General features: G+C 40.7%; 1 protein-coding gene across 1 annotated transcript in view; it reads right to left on the bottom strand.

Annotated features, from left to right (window-relative positions):
• The window catches only part of AUH (AU RNA binding methylglutaconyl-CoA hydratase), a 295,545-nt gene that overhangs the window by 119,180 nt on the left and 156,324 nt on the right, over positions 1-20,041 (bottom strand). The window contains exon 6 of the mRNA XM_040416942.1: positions 16,521-16,577. Coding sequence (XP_040272876.1) covers positions 16,521-16,577 — 57 coding nt within the window. The remainder of the gene's footprint in view (positions 1-16,520; positions 16,578-20,041) is intronic.

Genomic DNA, 20,041 nt, shown 5'->3' with positions numbered 1-20,041 from the left:
CAAACATGGCTGGGGGCAAAGAAATATGGCTGGGGGTTATGAGATATAGCAGGGGGCTGATATGAGGCATGGGTCTCATCTGAAATCTGAATAGGGGGGTCTTCTTTATATTGGGCTCTGAGCTGAGGTGTGATTGGGGTCTCATTGAGGGTCTTATTAACATTGGGGGTCTGATTGGGGCCGTGAGCTGAGGTCTGATTAATATTGGGGGTCTGATTGCTGATCTGAGATCTAATGAAAAAAATAAAATTCTTATTGTTCTCCTCTAAATCCTAGGTGCGTCTTATAGGGCGAAAAATATGGTAATATCACAAAGAAGCCATTAACCTCAAAGGAAACAAACACTTTCATATTGTAAAGGAACTTTTCTGCCCACCAGGTGTCATTTAAAAGTAGCCATATATGCAAAAGCTCCGCAATTCGGCACTGTGACTGCATATTGTTTTAAGTTCTTTTATGTATAAATGCGGCTTATAAAATTTATTGTATATCAATTATACTGAGAGCCAGCCAATTTTTTTTCAATTATATATATATATATATATATATATATATACACACAGTATAGACTAAAAGTTTGGACACACATTCTCATTCAAAGAGTTTTCTTAATTTTCATGACTATGAAAATTGTAGATTCACACTGAAGGCATCAAAACTATGAATTAACACATGTGGAATTATATACATAACAAACAAGTGTGAAACAACTGAAAATATGTCATATTCTAGGTTCTTCAAAGTAGCCACCTTTTGCTTTGATTACTGCTTTGCACACTCTTGGCATTCTCTTGATGAGCTTCAAGAGGTAGTCCCCTGAAATGGTTTTCACTTCACAGGTGTGCCCTGTCAGGTTTAATAAGTGGGATTTCTTGCCTTATAAATGGGGTTGGGACCATCAGTGGCGTTGAGGAGAAGTCAGGTGTATACACAGCTGATAGTCCTACTGAATAGACTGTTAGAATTTGTATTATGGCAAGAAAAAAGCAGCTAAGTAAAGAAAATCGAGTGGCCATCATTACTTTAAGAAATGAAGGTCAGTCAGTCAGCCGAAAAATTGGGAAAACTTTGAAAGTAAGGGCTATTTGACCATGAAGGAGAGTGATGAGGTGCTGCGCCAGATGACCTGGCCTCCACAGTCACCGGACCTGAACCCAATCGAGATGGTTTGGGGTGAGCTGGACCGCAGAGTGAAGGCAAAAGGGCCAACAAGTGATAAGCATCTCTGGGAACTCCTTCAAGACTGTTGGAAGACCATTTCAGGGGACTACCTCTTGAAGCTCATCAAGAGAATGCCAAGAGTGTGCAAAGCAGTAATCAAAGCAAAAGGTGGCTACTTTGAAGAACCTAGAATATGACATATTTTCAGTTGTTTCACACTTGTTTGTTATGTATATAATTCCACATGTGTTAATTCATAGTTTTGATGCCTTCATAGTCATGAAAATAAAGAAAACTCTTTGAATGAGAAGGTGTGTCCAAACTTTTGGTCTGTACTGTATATTTAGCTAATTGGTATTTAGTAGGCTGTGCACTAATACTTAAAGTGAACTTCAGCTGATTTTTATGGTAAATATTGTAAGAAATAAAAAAATAAAAAGCCAAAATCATTGGTTTTTGTTCACTCCACCTCCTAAAAAAGCAAAACGTCATCAAAATATGACATGCAAAACAAAAACTGCAAATCGACCCACAAAAGACCTATGCTAAAATACTGTGCAAAAGTATAAAATCATTAGAAAATACATACATTTGGTATTAGCGCAATAGTACTGAGCTGCAGAATAAAATTTCTATGTCACTTATGCCCCACAGTGAACACCTAAAGGCACAATACATTAAATCAGTGATACAAGTGGCTCTACAGCTACTGCAAAACTGCAACTCCCGTCATGTTCTAATAGTCACAGATAGTCAGAACACAATGGGGTTTATTTATTAATTTCTCTTAGGCCTTATGCACACAACCATGTCTGTATTGAGGTCTGCAAACCATGGATGTACAAAATACGAATACCTTCCGTATGCACTCCGCATTTTTCTCATCCCCATTACTAGAAATGACTAGTACACGTTCTATAACTTGCAGAACGTACATACAGATGAAGACAGTACATACAGATGCAGGCAGTAAACGGATGCCATCCATGTGCTGTCTGGTTTCTTTTGCGGTCCGTGTGCAATCTGCATAAAATGGATGCAAAATAGTGTTGCGTGCATGAGCCCTTACTTATACAGGTGAAACTCGAAAAATATTGTGCAAAAGTTCATTTATTTCAGTAATGCAACTTAAAAGGTGAAACTAATATATTAAATAGACTCATTACATGCAAAGCGAGATATTTTAAGCCTTTATTTGTTATCATTTGGATGATTATGGTTTACAGTTTATGAAAACCCCGAATTCACAATATCAGAAAATTTGAATATTGTGAAAAGGTTCAATATTCTAGGCTCAAAGTGTCACACTCTAGTCAGCTATTTAATCCATAACACCTGCAAAGGGTTCCTGAGCCTTTAAATTGTCTCTCAGTCTGGTTCAGTAGGAATCACAATCATGGGAAAGACTGCTGACCTGGCAGTTATGCAGAAACCCATCATTGACACCCTCCATAAAGGAGGGAAAGCCTCAAAAGGTAATTGCTAAATATGTTGGATGTTCCCCAAGTGCTGTATCAAAGCACATTAATAGAAAGTGGAAGGGACAAGTGTGGAAGAAAAAGGTGCACAAGCAGCAGGGATGACCGCATCCTGGAGAGGATTGTCAGGAAAAGGCCATTCAAAAGTGTTGGGGACTTTCACAAGGAGTGGACTGAGGCTGGAGTTAGTGCATCAAGAGCCACCAAACACAGACGGATCCTGAACATCGGCTTCAAATGTCGTATTCTTCTTGTTAAGCCTCTCTTGAACAACAAACAACATCAGAAGTGTCTTACCTGGGCTAAAGAAAAAAAGAACTGGTCTGTTGCTCAGTAGTCCAAAGTCCTCTTTTCTGATGAGAGTAACTTTTGCATCTCATTTGGAAACCAAGGACCCAGAGTCTGAAGGAAGAATGAAGGGGCACACAATGCAAGATGCTTTTAGTCCAGTGTGAACTTTCCACAGTCTGTGTTAATTTGGGGAGCCATGTCATCTGCTGGGGTTGGTCCACGGTGCTTCATTAAGTCCAGAGTCAATGCAACCGTCTACCAGGAGATGTTGTAGGACTTCATGCTTCCTTCCACAGACAAGCTTTATGGAGATGGAGACTTTATTTTCCAGCAGGACTTGGCACCTGCCTACACTGCCAAAAGTACCAAAACCTAGTTCAATGACCATGGGATTACTGTGCTTGATTGGCCAGAAAACTCGCCTGACCTGAACCCCATAGAGAATCTATGGGGCATTGCCAAGAGAAAGATTTGAGACATGAGACCAAACAATGCAGAAGAGCTGAAGGCTGCTATTGAAGCATCCTGGTCTTCCATAACACCTCAGCAGTGCCATAGGCTGATAGCATCCATGCTTCGCCGCAATGAGGCAGTAATTGATGCAAAAGGGGCCCAAACCAAGTACTGAGTACATATATATGCATGATTATACTTTTCAAAGGCCCTACATTTTTCTATTTAACATCCTTTTTTTATTGATTTCCTGTAATATTCAAATGTTCTGAGATTGTGAATTTGGGGTTTTCATAAGCTGTAAGCCATAATCATCCAAATTATAACAAAGGCTTGAAATATCTCATATATTAGTTTCACCTTTTAAGTTGCATTACTAACATAAATGAACTTTTGCATGATATTCTAATTTTTCGAGTTTCACCTGTATAGCTGACATATTCTGCAGCACTTTACAGCCAATGTCATCACCCACTGTCCCCACAAGCTAGATTTCCTATTAGTATGTCTTTGGTGTGTTGGAGGAAACCCACACAAACACAGAGAGAAGACACAAACTCCATGCAGATGTTTCTCTGAGGGAGAGTTCACATCACTGTTATTTTTTTGTTCTTCTATATCCTGTGCATCAGTTATGCCCATTTGGCATCCGTTTGAGTTATTTCCGTCAAAGATCAGTTTTTGTAGACGGAAAAAAGGACTGTATGCAGTACTGCATGATCGCATACATTAGTCCCAGGTGCCTGCTGTTTAACACAGCAGGCACCCAGCGGCTATGGCTGCACTTGTGAGCAGGACTCGCCTTTAAACCCTCACTGGCCAACGTCATTTTCCGCTGGAGCAGCAGGAAGGGGTTAAAAATGTGACTCATCCCGCATTAAAAAAGTCTAAAGCTCATCTACTTTGCTGCTAAAGTAATAAAGTACAGAGTTTTTGGTCCCAAAAACCAGGAGTAAAAATCATCAGCATATCTACAACATATGAACACACCCTAAATAAACTATATCCAACTGAAATTTGGTGCCAATAGGTCGTTAAAGACAACCACCCTGAGACAGTATTATACCAAACATACATTTTCTCCCACCATTATAGCAAAATCAAGTTACCTGACTATGGTCTAGGTGTCCAATGAAAATACAATTTTTTTTAGGTTAGGCTCAAAATCTTTTCTTTATAAGTTGCTTGTTGCTTTTCATAAGATGTCAAGTATTTTCAGTAAGATAAAAAAAATGGAAAATCTCATAACTAATCACTAGGGAGGAGCGAATCGACTTTGGATGAAACATCCAAAGTCGATTTGCATAAAACTTTGTTTCAATACTGTACGGAGCGAGCGCCGGCCACACGGGCTACCAATGAGTTAAAAACAGGGGGGGAGGGAGGGGGGGGCCGGCCGCACTGGCCACCAATGAGTTAAAAACAGGTGGGGGAGGGAGGGGGGGCCGGCCGCACTGGCCACCAATGAGTTAAAAACGGGGGGGGGGGGCGGAAGGGGGGGCCGGCTGCACTGGCCACCAATGAGTTAAAAACAGGGGGGGAGGGAGGGGGGGCCGGCCGCACTGGCCACCAATGAGTTAAATATAGGGGAGGGAGGGAGGGGGGGCCGGCCGCACTGGCCACCAATGAGTTAAAAACAGGGGGGAGGGAGGGGGGGCCGGCCGCACTGGCCACCAATGAGTAAAAAACGGGGGGGGGGCCGGCTGCACTGGCCACCAATGAGTTAAAAACAGGGGGGGAGGGAGGGGGGCCGGCCGCACTGGCCACCAATGAGTTAAATATAGGGGAGGGAGGGAGGGGGGGCTGGCCGCACTGGCCACCAATGAGTTAAAAACAGGGGGATGGAGGGGGGGCCGGCCACCAATGAGTTAAATATAGGGGAGGGAGGGGGGGCCGGCCGCACTGGCCAGCAATGAGTTAAATACAGGGGAGGGAGGGGGGGCCGCACTGGCCACCAATGAGTTAAATACAGGGGAGGGAGGGAGGGGGGATCTGCCCCCTGCTGCCTGGCAGCACCTGCCAGGCAGCAGGGCGCAGTCATGTACACAGTTCTTTTAGTATATTCTAACTTGAAGCGTCCCCATCACAATGGGAACGCCTCTGTGTTAGAATATACTGTCGGATCTGAGTTTTCACAAAGTGAAAAATCAGATCTGAAAAAAACAGTTATGCGTTTGCATTAAAGGAGCGGATCCGTCTGTACAGACACCAGACGGATCCGCTCCTAACGCAAGTGTGAAAGTAGCCTAATACTGTACGGAGCTCCTGCTCCGTACAGTATTAGAACAAAGTTTTATGCGAATCGACTTCGGATGCTTCATCCAAAGTCGAATTGCTCATCCCTACTAATCACCTAATAGGGTTACCATGACCATTTCCAGAAGACTTTTCTGCTTCTGTAAACTAGTGACAGATTGCAGTTGTTACAAGGTCAGAGAATACATTAATTCCAGGGCAATGGAAAGTATGGTTGTGAAATGAAAAGGGCCCTTGCTGACATTGCATCACTATTTCTAGACAGTGCCTTGAGTACAAAATAAATCTCTCGACTTGGATGCATGCCCAAAAACTATGACCTAGTTTCATTAGGGTGGGAAATAAATAAGAAGAATCCTTGAGGGAGAAGATTACCGGAATAGCTTCTCATTGAAAATGAAAAGCTGACGTCTCACACTGAGAACAATTTTTCGCTATTATTTTAGACTTTTTTCTCACATGACCATTGTGTTTTGAGCATACCCTAAGGAGACCACAGTGTATATATTGTTACATTCACTGTCCTAACGTGACATATTGTGCATGGACTTCAGGAGGGCTTCATATGGTATTAATCTAACAAGAGAGTTGACTGGGGAAGCTGCTCAGGATCAATCCCCCCATGTCCTCATGTCACTCACAGAGGGCAAGAAAAGTAAAGTACAGTATGCTGGAAAACAAGAAAAAAAAGGCCCATGTCAATATATGTCAAAAATTTCAGAGACGGCTATAGTACCTCCTCAATGTCAACAGGCACAGGGACTTACAGTACGTTCTTTATACTGGTAACAGAATGTTTTACAATTGTCCAATTCATTCTTGGCTCATGGCTGCCACTAACTTGCATCGAGTCTACACATCCTTTCTGGATTAGTCCTGGAAAATCCCTTTAAATTTGTTCTTTTTTAAATATTTTACCTGTCTCTTTAAGGCACTATTTTTATACCCTTGTGAAACAGCTTCTTAAGGCCACTAAAATATTTATATTGGCCTAAGTTCTTGGGTTGCCTAACTGAGAAATCTTGGAAACATGAGCCAAATTCTCACAAAATCCATGGAGAAAATAAAGGCGCTCTTTGACAACAGGCTCTCATCATAAGATAGCCTTCTGTCGTACAATAGCCCAGTGTCTGTAAAATCTTAAAAAATGGTGGTGGGCAAATATAATTTATATAAAATAATACATCTTATATATATATAATGATCATGTGATCTATATGCTTTACATACATAAAAGAATTGATTAGACTGAAAGAAACTGATCGGACACAAGGAGCCACTCAGGATTTCCTTCCCATCTATGTAACCTACAGTCCAGACATGGTGTGAACATCTGACTAATTTCAGTATACTCGGTTGTACAGTCATACAGTCCAAATATGCTGCCCTGCATTACACAAACCTCATACTCCGAGGGAGGAGGCTCTATGACAGCTGTCAACAGAACTCTAATTCCAAAGGAAAGGAAGAAAGTATGCACAGTATAACGGGCTGTGCTCCAGGGGAAGCATGGAAATAGTAGAGAAGACATCTAAATTATCTAGTGTGGTGAAAGTGACGTGCTCCAGAAAACCTATTTACATCAGTTTCAGCCTTTGAGGAAAACTGACTGCCATTTCCAATATTCAGCCACTATAATTAATAGGCAGCTCTTTCCCTATATTAAATATTATATCCCTGCTCCAAATCCATAGACATATAGATTTACAAATATTCAATACCACTTAAAGGTCAGCTTTTTTTCTAAAGGTTATGGAATAGCCTAATGTAATAATTAGGGTTGTTGTACAACATTAGAAAAATAAAATTGGCTGAATTCTTCATGTACAGTACCACTCATGTACATGGGCTTTCTCTGGTATTGCCACTCGATCCACTGCGATACAAGACACTGTAGACAGACACAAAAGTGAACTCTCACAAAGTGACGGGTAGTCTGACAATAAAAAAGTTAAAGGGTTGTCCCATCTGGGACATTTATGGCATATCAGAAAATAGCACAGACAGTGCGCTCAGTTATTTTTGGAAGTCCCCATCCCAATGGAGCATGTTACCATATTGAGATAAGAGCAGGTCCTAGAGGAAGGACCTGCACCTATAGGACATTTATGACCTATTCAATCAATATACGATGCATGTCTCAAATAAAAAAAAAACACTTATTTATTCTCAGCCTTCAATTCAGGAGCTATCCTGCCTAAAAAAAACTGAATAATCTCAGATACTATACACAGGATGCTACAAATGTGCTTCTTGAGAGTCCCATTGAAAAGATTGCGGTTGTTCGGCAGTCTGTCAGACATGGCTCAGCTGCTCAGCTGAAGATGCAGGACATCAGGGAAAATATTAAATATGAGAATCAGATCTTACAGCATCTTAATGATTCATCTGTGTATCACTGGGTTCCCAGTGACCCAAAGTTTTATTTCATGAGAAAAATTAAATTACTAGTAGACAACGTATACACAGAGAATATCATTGACGATAAACTGCATGATTTTCTGATTAAGATACATCCAGTTACTCCTGTTATCCTACCTAAAATTCATAAGGATAGAGAGAATCCACCGGGACGCCCTATAGTTTCTGTGATTAACTCGGTCTTTTCCCTTATGGCTACCTTTCTAGATGCCGATTTTAAAAGATTTGTGAGCTCAGTCGCCTCCTATGTTAGGGATACATCTGAGGAAGGGAACTTTTAGGTCTTATTTGATGTTGTAAGCCTTTACACCAGTATTGAACATGAGAAGGGACTTACTGCAATACAGCCTGTATTGCGTAACCCAAATTTCTCGTTAAAAAATGGACAGTTCCTGACTTCTCTGCTTGAAATTATCTTGACATTTTATTTTTAAAAATATATATTTTTTTTTATACAGTGCGGATGGACCGTGATGGGGTCGAGTGTGACCCCAACTTATGCTAACATCTTCATAGTATTTTTTCAGGAAACCCATGTTTACCCATCCAACCACTTCCAATACGTGAGGGGCTGGATGAGTTATATCTATGACATTTTCCTCATTTGGACTGGTACAGAAAAGGAACTCTTGTGCTATCTGAATAGTATCCATCAGGAATTGCAATTTATGGTGATTTACTCCACCGAAAAACTACAATTTCTTGACACCCTAGTATATACACAGGGAACAGGGCTTTGTGCCGATCTTTTTTCAAAAGTAATGGATAGAAACAATGGAGCACATTTATTAAGACCTGCGTTTTAGACGCTGGTCTTAATAAGCCCCTGCGCTGGCAGAGGCTTGACAAAGTCATGTAGATGCGCCTGCCTCTACATAACTTTGGTGTATCCACAGCCAATTCTAAATGTAAGACAGTTTCCTTGCTGTCTTACATTTAGACCATTTTCTAGGCCTAAACCAGGCGTAGAAAATGATGAATGAGACAGACCTACCACTTCTCCGGCCACGACGTGCCCCCCTTTTTTTTACCTGGCGTTTGCGGAGAATAAGTCACAGATTCGCCACTGCAAATCTGACGTATATCTGGTTGTAAATGACCCCCAATATCCTTAGATTCAACAACTCACATCCTCGTGGGATGGTTGAATCTTTAATCTAGAGCTGCTACGCATTAGGAGAATTGTTAGTGAGGATCAACGCATAGATGAAAGGCTCAAGGAAATGACATGGAAATTCACTTGTCCTGAGGCATCAGGGTCAAGGATATATAACGAGATGACCTGCTAAAGAGTAGAGATGTTAAAAGTATGACTAAGAGGATTCCTTTCGTGTCACGCTACATTTACTTCAGTGGGAGAATAGCATACGTTGTTAAGAAAAATTGGTGGATACTCACACAATCCTTCCCATCGGTAGAGGAGTTTCAAGCCCCTCCCCTTATGTCCTACAGGAGAACAATGAACCTTAAAGACCAACTACTATTGGCTAATCCTTTCAGGAGTTTACCTAACTCCATCCATGAGAAAGGCTGCTTCCCATGCTTAAATTGCTGCCATTGTGTGGGCAGCACGGTGGCTCAGTGGTTAGCACTGGTGTCTTGCAGTGCTGGGGTCCTAGGTTTGAATCCGACCAAGGGCAACATCTGCATGGAGTTTGTATGTTCTCCCCGTGTTTGCGTGGGTTTCCTCCCACACTCCAAAGACATATTGATAGGGACCTTAGATTGTGAGCCCCATTGGGGACAGTTGGATGCTAATGTCTGTAAAGCGCTACGGAATATAGTAGCCTGCTATATACGGTAAGTGCATTAAATAAATACATAATTGGGGACAGTTGGATGCTAATGTCTGTAAAGCGCTACGGAATATAGTAGCCCGCTATATAAGTGCATTAAATAAATACATAATTGTGGTATAATGACTAAGGGCTTATGCAGTCCACAAAAAAACTGCAGAAGAACAGTACTATCTTGGTCCGCAATGTGGACAATAATAGGACATGTTCTATTTTTCTTTTGTAGAACGGATGTAAGAATATACGAAAACAGGATGCACACGTAGTAACTTCCGTTTTTTTATGGACCCATTGAAATGGGTCCACAAAAAAAAGAACGGACACGGTAAGAAAATACGTTCGTGTGCATGAGCCCTAAGGGTAACTTTTGTACATCGCCGGACAGGGAAAAGGTATCATATTCATCAATTTTACACCTGTGATTCCTCATATGTAATATTCATTCTGCAATGTCCCTGCGGTCTTCTTCTATATGTAGGTGAAACAACTCAAGAAATCAAAAAGAGCATTACACAACATATAATATGGAAGGCCTCAATAGAATTTCTTGTCCCAGATTACAATAACAGATTACAACTAAGGTTCATGATTATTAATGGGATTCCCCTATTACATTTTCTCCTAGAGTGAACCCTGCCATTTCTGTGCATATGTTTTACCTTTGTATAAATGCTGTACTACATGGTATTCTCCATTTTTAATAAGCTGTGCCCAACATTATGTTGTTTTTTCCAATAATGTTTATATATTTTTTTTTATCATGAGGCTTTGATTGTGGAGACCTTTTTTCCCCCTAAGTCCCTCATTGTTCTTCCTGGTAATTCTCAGAGGGTGAGTTTTAGTTCTCAGGTGCAACATTTCACATGGCGTCATATATGCTTACTTCATTATTGGCTGTGGAGGACCCTCCTTTCTGATGCCTCCATAGTTCCTCCTGTCATTCTGGAGAGTGAGATACACTTGAATGTTCTTCTGGCTCAGCAGATCAATTAGCGGAGTTTATGTGTATTCTTACCTGTCCATCCCAACCCAGCATCAATTTGACTGGGAGGGTGGACAATGTTACCCCTCACCGGTACCTGTCACCTAAATGGTGATCCGGAATGGAGTACAATTGTGAAACCCAGTTAACAACCAGCGATTACAATGATTGTAGATTTTGTCCCCCACTTGTGGACTCCACACTCAGATGATCATGGTGTTTGTATCAGTGGTCACCAATAGGATGCCATACTGAATGTGAGTTAGAGTCATTCAAATGGTGATCCCACATAGTGGCAACCTTAGGGAAATATGCATCCTGTTATCGCCTAGTATCTTAGCTGCCAGTTACATGGAATACTCCTCTCCTCCCCTCCATGTAATGTTTTTGGCCCTCAAATGTCTGTTGCACACATTCCCCACCATTTATATATAGGCTATTATTCTTTCTACCGCCTAGTTTCCAGGGATGCCACTGAATCACCGCCCACAATGGTGATGTCATGAATGTCCTACACACCCTTATTGCGTGACCTTTTTCTTCCTAGCAACAATGGACGTTCCTAGAGTAACGTCCCACACAATTTACGCCAGGTCTCCCTTGCAAGCGAATGAGTCATTACTAAAATGGGACCTTGCTCCTGCATGATTACAAGAGCATGCACACTTGAACCAGCATGATGCAAGGAACAGCCTCAGACTTGGGGCGCATTCACATGACAACGCCGTGTTTTGCGGTCCACAAACTGCGAATCCGCAAAACACTAATGCAGCCCATGAGCGTTCCGCAATTTACCATTATAGAAATGCCTATTCTTGTCTGCAGAGTGGAACAACAGATGCGGACAGGACACAGTGTGCTGTACGCATCTTTTGCGGCCCCATTGAAATAATTGGTTCTGAAAAAGTGCAGAACGGATGCAGAACCATTCATACAGTCATGAGAATGAGCCCTTGCCCTCTGTAGTTCTGGAGGTATGCTCCTATGTGGACTGCGAACACAATAAGTTTGTGACTACATCACTTCTTGTTTCCATATCTGACTATTAATTATGTATGTGTATACTATACCTATATCTGCATATTATTCATCTAATGAGGTGGGAGTCACCTATAATGTATTGCACACACCTGCTGGGAACCTTATTAAGGAATACGAGTACACTCTCACATTGCTTGAAAAAGCCTTTAAGTTGAAACGTCGCTATGTTTGCTGCCTTATGGTGAAATAAAATACCCATTGCTTTAAGTGGAAGAGTGCTGCAGATATTCCATATATATCCCTTATGCTGGGATCCGGAGCCAGGATCTAATACTGCATACACCAAGATACCCTGAATCATTATCAGGTACCAGAGTACTGGGAGCTATAATTCACCCTATTGAGGGCTTTGGAGTGCCGCTCTCTTAAAAAAAATTTGACATCAGGGAAAAGTCACAGATCATGCCATTCCCCATATCTACAGCATTAATACGGCTTTACGTCAATTTTATACCATGTTAAACTGTACTAAAAAATAAGTAGGGAATGAGAACAAAATAAAACACAAAAAGGTAGACAGTTCAGTTCCCTTTTACCTGAATTGGAGCTGAGCTTCAGTACCTCAGCATGGTCACTACACAGTGGAAGGAGTTGTGCTTCTGGCTCGTGTTAGGGCGTCATTACATTTATAGAGGCAGCTGACAACTGTCCCCTGCTAGCGGAGGAGATTGCTGCTATTACATGCAGCGATCTCCTCTACCGTATAGGAGGAGTGTTCATTATGCCATCGCTGGTCCAGAACGGAGTAGTTGTTTGCCGGCAGCAGATCGTGATTACACAGCATGATCTGCCTCTGGCCAATGATGATTTTTAAGCGTGCTTAAAAATCTGGATTGCCCTGATGAACTTGTTTGCTCGTTCATGCGGTAATCAGCAACAGTATTACACTACCAGGTCATAGCTAACGAGCACTCATTAGGGATGATCTGGCAGACAATTTGCCAGTGTAATACAGCCCTCAGTTCTGGCACCGGAGCTGCTGCAAACAGCTGACGGGTGGGAGTGATGGGCATTGGACCCCCACTGATCTGACACTGATAACCTATGCTAAGGATAGCTTAATCTAGAACCCATACAACCCCTTCTTCCTTTAACACATAAATTATACTTACATATCCAGATCTGATTAAATAAAAGAAAATATTTGGAACCCAAGGGTATCAATTCAAATGGATAGCCCAGTTTATAATGTTTTAGCGTCTATTAAAAGTTATTGTAAAGTAGCATATATTAAAAGTTATTGTAAAGTACAGCAATAAAACATTTTAACTATAAAGACAAAATAACACCAGAGCATGTAAAAACGTTGATCCTATTTGTTCCAGATATTGCAGGTGGCAAAAGCAAAAACACATTGGTTCATTAACAAAAAATTACCATATCTTGCATGACAAGATTAGTTACAAGCACAATGTTTATTTTTTATCATATGTTTCTCTTAAACGCAACACGTTTTAGCAAGATGTTAATTCCCATCATTTAAATAGTCATAACTTAAACTGACAGCTGAGACAAATAATAAAACCCACGTTAAAATATTGCCATTGTAAACTGCCTGCCTTTCATAATGTGAAACAATAAAAATAACAGTCTACTGCTACATGTTGGGAAGGTAGACCCATATGTTGTCAATGAATAAATTCATAGGCAGTTATAGAGTTTGCAAAAGCTGGCCATGCAATGGAGTAATTTCTCATGTATTAGTAACTGGCAGATTGGAAATAATGTAGTCATCGGAAGTTTAAGGTCTTCTCAGGAACCCATAAGGTAGTATGACACTGGTATGAGATGTTCACAACTGGTCAAACAAGTATCCTATGGAAAACTTCCATCTGGGATGCCAGCAATAATATAGTACAGTTTAGAACAGTAATGCTCAGGTACCTGAAAAAAAAATTTTGAGGGTCCTAGGCTAACATCTGTTACAGAGTGTCCCACATAAAGGGGTCTTTGAGTCATGTCAAGCACCAGAATCCAGTGTGAATGCTTTCTCTGCAGCTATACCTCTGAGACCTTTCTTTTAAGTTACGGTATCTTGCAGCCATTATTAGTCCCATACAGCAGAGGACAGCAACCTGTGGTTCTCCAGCTGTGGTCAGCATGTCCTGACTGCCAAAGGAGTAGTTTCACCAAATCTGGGTTGCTGTCTAGTACTATAGAACCTGCTTCTTGTCCCCAGTAAGGATAAATCTGCAAGGCTACACGATAACACTTTACTGGTCCTTATTTACTAGGCTGCTAGGCAAGTACTGTAGGCAACTAAAAATCATCTAAACAGAATGACAAAAAGAAAACAATTCAAGATCTTAACTATTTACTTTTTTCAGGTGCAAATGATCTTACATATCTGGAGGGATTAAGGGATGGAAAATGATCTTGATGCATGGCCAATAAATGTACTGTCCACATATTACTTTAGGTGGTGTAACATAAATTGCAACATAAAGTATGTGACATTGTGTACTACAAAAGAAAAGCATTGGCTTCATTGCACATATCACTGATGTTGCAAAATAATGAAAAAATTATATTTACTTGTAATATGGCTACATTTCTGTCCAATCAAACCATCTTTTAAAATTTCTAAAAATAGATAACCCACAACCAGAAAGCACCTTAAAAGGTTTATTTAATATGGCTGTTTAATTGCGAAACAACATTTTCGAATATTAGGAAATTCTGTATTAATAGAGTGGAGTCACCCATTTAGGACACTCATTTATTAGCCAGAGTTGAGAAAAGTTGAGAGACTGTCTCTTGATTTGGAAACCCATCACATCTATGTACGGACATCTAATTGATTTCAACTATGCTTAAATGGCCATTAACGTTTTAGATAACTCTGCATAACTCAATAGTACAGGTGAACTATGTAATATATCTTAGCAGAGAAAAATGGCTCTTTCTCCACTTATCAGCTCATTCACTCCCCCCATCTAAACTGACATTCTCCCAGGCAAACTGTCAGCTGGCTATATGATCAGATTATAGATGCCTATAGAAGTCTATGGAGAGAGGACAGGGAGGAGTGACCATTGTTCTTGAGATCGAGAATGTTAGTTTAGGGGGAAAGGTGGGGCTGATAAGTGGAGAGACATTTTTCTTTGAAAATATACAGTACAGACCAAAAGTTTGGACACACCTTCTCATTCAAAGAGTTTTCTTTATTTTCATGACTATGAAAATTGTAGATTCACACTGAAGGCATCAAAACTATGAATTAACACATGTGGAATTATATACATAACAAACAAGTGTGAAACAACTGAAAATATGTCATATTCTAGGTTCTTCAAAGTAGCCACCTTTTGCTTTGATTACTGCTTTGCACACTCTTGGCATTCTCTTGATGAGCTTCAAGAGGTAGTCCCCTGAAATGGTTTTCACTTCACAGGTGTGCCCTGTCAGGTTTAATAAGTGGGATTTCTTGCCTTATAAATGGGGTTGGGACCATCAGTTGCGTTGAGGAGAAGTCAGGTGGATACACAGCTGATAGTCCTACTGAATAGACTGTTAGCATTTGTATTATGGCAAGAAAAAAGCAGCTAAGTAAAGAAAAACGAGTGGCCATCATTACTTTAAGAAATGAAGGTCAGTCAGTCAGCCGGAAAATTGGGAAAACTTTGAAAGTAAGGGCTATTTGACCATGAAGGAGAGTGATTGGGTGCTGCGCCAGATGAGCTGACCTCCACAGTCACCGGACCTGAACCCAATTGAGATGGTTTGGGGTGAGCTGGACCGCACAGTGAAGGCAAAAGGGCCAACAAGTGCTAATCATCTCTGGGAACTCCTTCAAGACTGTTGGAAAACCATTTCAGGGGACTACCTCTTGAAGCTCATCAAGAGAATGCCAAGAGTGTGCAAAGCAGTAATCAAAGCAAAAGGTGGCTACTTTGAAGAACCTAGAATATGACATATTTTCAGTTGTTTCACACTTGTTTGTTATGTATATAATTCCACATGTGTTAATTCATAGTTTTGATGCCTTCAGTGTGAATCTACAATTTTCATAGTCATGAAAATTAAGAAAACTCTTTGAATGAGAAGGTGTGTCCAAACTTTTGGTGTGTACTGTATATATGTGTATATAATTGAAAAAAAATTGACTGGCTCTCAGTATAATTGATATACAATAAATTTAATAATTCATAGTTTTGATGCCTTTATAGTCATGAAAATAAAGAAAACTCTTTGAATGAGAAGGTGTGTCCAAACTTTTGGTCTGTACTGTATATCACAATGTTAATTATATTCATCTACATTATTGATTTATGCAAAGATGTGTGAAAAGTTAGTGACCATTTATTGTCCACTGTGGTGGCACTACAGGAAAACTGAACCCTTGCTGCCAAGATCCTCAAAAGATTACAGCTGATGACTTGAGGACCTAGTGGCAGGGCACGTTGTGATCAGCTTATTGATGACTGAAAGACACAGTCCAACACAGGCCAGTCTATTAATACAACACCCAACACACACTATTTTCATATGTTTTATGCAAAGTTAAGGGTCGTAAAATGGCTCAAATTATTCTGTGTGAAATGCAAAAAAAACATGAATCTAATGTAGCTTTTAAAATAAGCAGATATCACTGTATGTATAGATTTGATATGACTTTTTTCACATTTACACCAACCTTACCTGCTCCAGGAATTATGGCCAACTTGGTTTCAACAAGACCCATTTTTGTAGATGAAGCTGAAACAATATAATTGAATATTCAAAATAACATAACAGTTTTTATTATTAAGAATCTGATATATTCATAATATGCGGGAACTGTATTTCTATGAAACATTACCTAAACAAATCCAATATCAGCACTGAAGGTTAAAGGGGTTTTATGGGATTTTAATATTGAGGACCCCCGCCGATCTAATATTGATGGCACATCTTACTAAAGGGTTTACCAACTGTACAGGAATTTGAAACACCTCCACTCATGGCATATAAGAGGAACACCAATTTGTGAGACAAATTGGTGAAAGCGGATGTGAGTAGCACATATACAGATAAACAACGGTATCTGGCTCCACGAAAGACGGGCATTTTTCCATGTTTGGGATGCTGTAACTGTGGAAATATGATAAAAGGGGACACATTTGCACACCCATATACTGGACAGGTTTACAACATCAAGGGTTATTATATGTGCAGATCGCGAGATGTGATATACATGATTCAGTGCCCATGTACTTTAATCCATATTGGGGAGACTACTATGGAAATTAGAGAGAGGACCAATAAACATAAAAGCACCATCAGAAAAAAGATGATGGACAAACCAGTTGCAAAACACTATGTACATTGTGGCCATTCTATCAATCAGTTGAGATTCCGTGTAATTGATTCTGTTGGTGTATTGAGGAGGGGAGGTAATAGGGAATTAATCTTAAAAAAGAAGGAACTGAGATGGATATTTACCTTGAGGTCATTACAACCCTATGGATTAAATATAGAATTCAATGTAAGTGGTATTGAATAGCTTTATATGTCTATATGTACGTTCTTTCGGTATTATTTGTTGGTATTAAAAATAGTTTTTTAATTTCACTTATTTGTATTGTTTATAGGTGGCGGATGGTGGATGTGGGATTCACATCATGCATGTGGGTGGAAAGTCGGCGATTAACCTCGGCGCAATTGAGCTACAGTCTAAATATAACTATTATAGGCGTTGACAGCATATGAACTAAAATAATACATTAACCGATCAGCGGGATGCGCCCTTGTTGAGTAAGATGTTCTGATATATTGCATTATATCATATGGCAGAGCAGGTCTCCATGGATATGGAGACGTTTTTCTGTGTGGGCGGGTCTGATTTAGTCAGGCGATGTCAGGCAACGGGTCACGTGAGGTGGGGATGGTCACATGATAATGTGACGTTCGTTACCCGTGATTGGCTGAGAAATAATGACGCGCTGTCATGCGCATAGAGGAGGAATGAACGCAGACAAGAAATCAGGTGCATGCAGTGAATGTCCCGGCAACCACCTATCACCACGAGGTAACGCACATGTCACTCATTTTGGCAGGTATATTATCGTTAGGTGATATGTCCCATTGGATAATAATAAATTAGTGGGTGTTGCATGAATATGGAATTGAATTGTATTGGTCCCCTTTGATTAGGAGTGGTATTTTTTGAACTATATATGTTTGGAACCAATGTTTGATATTATGCTTGATAAAGGCTACTGTGTAGCCGAAACGTTGCACTTTTTTGTACAATGTTTCATGGATGTTCGGTGAATAAAGGACCCTCATTTGGATATGCTGCTATCATCTTCTGTTTCTTTGCTGATCTGCTGACCTTTGAGGATTGGTGGTCTGGACAAGCTGCTGCATTACGAGGGAGTCATACAAGGTGCATTGGTGCTGCTCTAAACTATTTATTACTGCTCTATCTTAAGGATAGGTCATCAATATTAAAATCCCAGAAAACCCCTTTAAAGGCAGTCTATGAACTCCAAAATAGGTTTCAAAGTAATCATACTGTCATGTAGATGCCCCAAAATATAACCATAAGTTTCTTGTGAAATTCTGGCCCTCTAATCCTCAGAAATGCTTCTTTTCATTATATGTAAATAAGGTTTTAGGGGCTGCTCCATTTGATGCACTCTATCTATACCAGTACCTCCCTTCTAAGGTTGAGATTTCACAGCATGTAGTGAAGATGCAGAGGAAATTAAATGGTAATAGAATACCAAATACTAGAAGGACACAAGTAAGAAAATATAATTCAAGGTGCTACATACATGTAAAAGGAATCAATCTGTAGAACAAACAGACACATGTAAAAATTGTGTGCAAATGAGCAAGTGTAATTTTTATTAATACCTTCACGACGACAGACATAACTGTACAGATGATCTGCGTAAGGTGTGTATGGAGCTGGTTCACTAGCTAAGCCTGCTTTATACATGGCGGCTGTCGGTCACTTAACTCTTCATTTAAAAAAATAAATAAAAAAACCAAAAATATAAAAAATTAAAATCACCCCCTTTCCCAGTTTTACATGCAAAACGATACTATAAAAAAACATAAACATAAAAAAAAACATTTATTGCATGCAGTGAATGGAAAAAATATTTATGATTTGCTTTTTTTTCACCTTGCACCAAAAAATATAAAAAAAAAGTGTTATGGTCACGGGCTCCATATTAGTAGCAAATAAAAAAACTGCTCAACTCACTGTAAGGCCTCTTTCACACTTGCGTTGTCCGGATCCGGCGTGTACTCCACTTGCCGGAATTACACTCCGGATCCGAAAAAACGCAAGTGTACTGAAAGCATTTGAAGACGGAACCGTCTTCCAAATGCGTTCAGTGTTACTATGGCAGCCAGGACGCTATTAAAGTCCTGGTTGCCATAGTAGGAGCGGGGAGCGGGGGAGCGGTATACTTACAGTCCGTGCGGCTCCCCGGGCGCTCCAGAATGACGTCAGAGCGCCCCATGCGCATGGATGACGCGATCCATGTGATCACATGATCCATGCGCTTGGGGCGCCCTGACGTCACTCTGGAGCGCCCGGGGAGCCGCACGAACGGTAAGTACACTGCTCCCCCGCTCCCCGCTACACTTTACCATGGCTGCCAGGACTTTAGCGTCTTGGCAGCCATGGTAACCACTCTGAAAAAGCGAAATGTCGGGTCCGGCAATGCGCCGAAACGACGTTTAGCTTAAGGCCGGATCCGGATCAATGCCTTTCAATGGGCATTAATTCCGGATCCGGCCTTGCGGCAAGTGTTCCGGATTTTTGGCCGGAGCAAAAAGCGCAGCATGCTGCGGTATTTTCTCCGGCCAAAAAACGTTCCGTTCCGGAACTGAAGACATCCTGATGCATCCTGAACGGATTTCTCTCCATTCAGAATGCATTAGGATAATCCTGATCAGGATTCTTCCGGCATAGAGCCCCGACGACGGAACTCTATGCCGGAAGACAATAACGCAAGTGTGAAAGAGCCCTAACTACATTTTTAAAATCCCATTTTTCAAGACATGATATGGTAAATCAAATGGTGAGACTCAAAAATACAACTTCTACGGCAAAAAATCAAGCTCCCCTCTGACTATGTCCCCACACATACCAATGCAATGCTACAACATGTGGCTTCGGTGGGAAAAGGCAAGTGCACTGAACGGAGCAGCCCTGCCCA

This window comes from Bufo bufo, chromosome 2, assembly GCF_905171765.1.
Source record: "Bufo bufo chromosome 2, aBufBuf1.1, whole genome shotgun sequence".
In the NCBI taxonomy this organism is placed as follows: Eukaryota; Metazoa; Chordata; class Amphibia; order Anura; family Bufonidae; genus Bufo; species Bufo bufo.
This window is presented reverse-complemented; position numbering and strand designations above follow the sequence as displayed.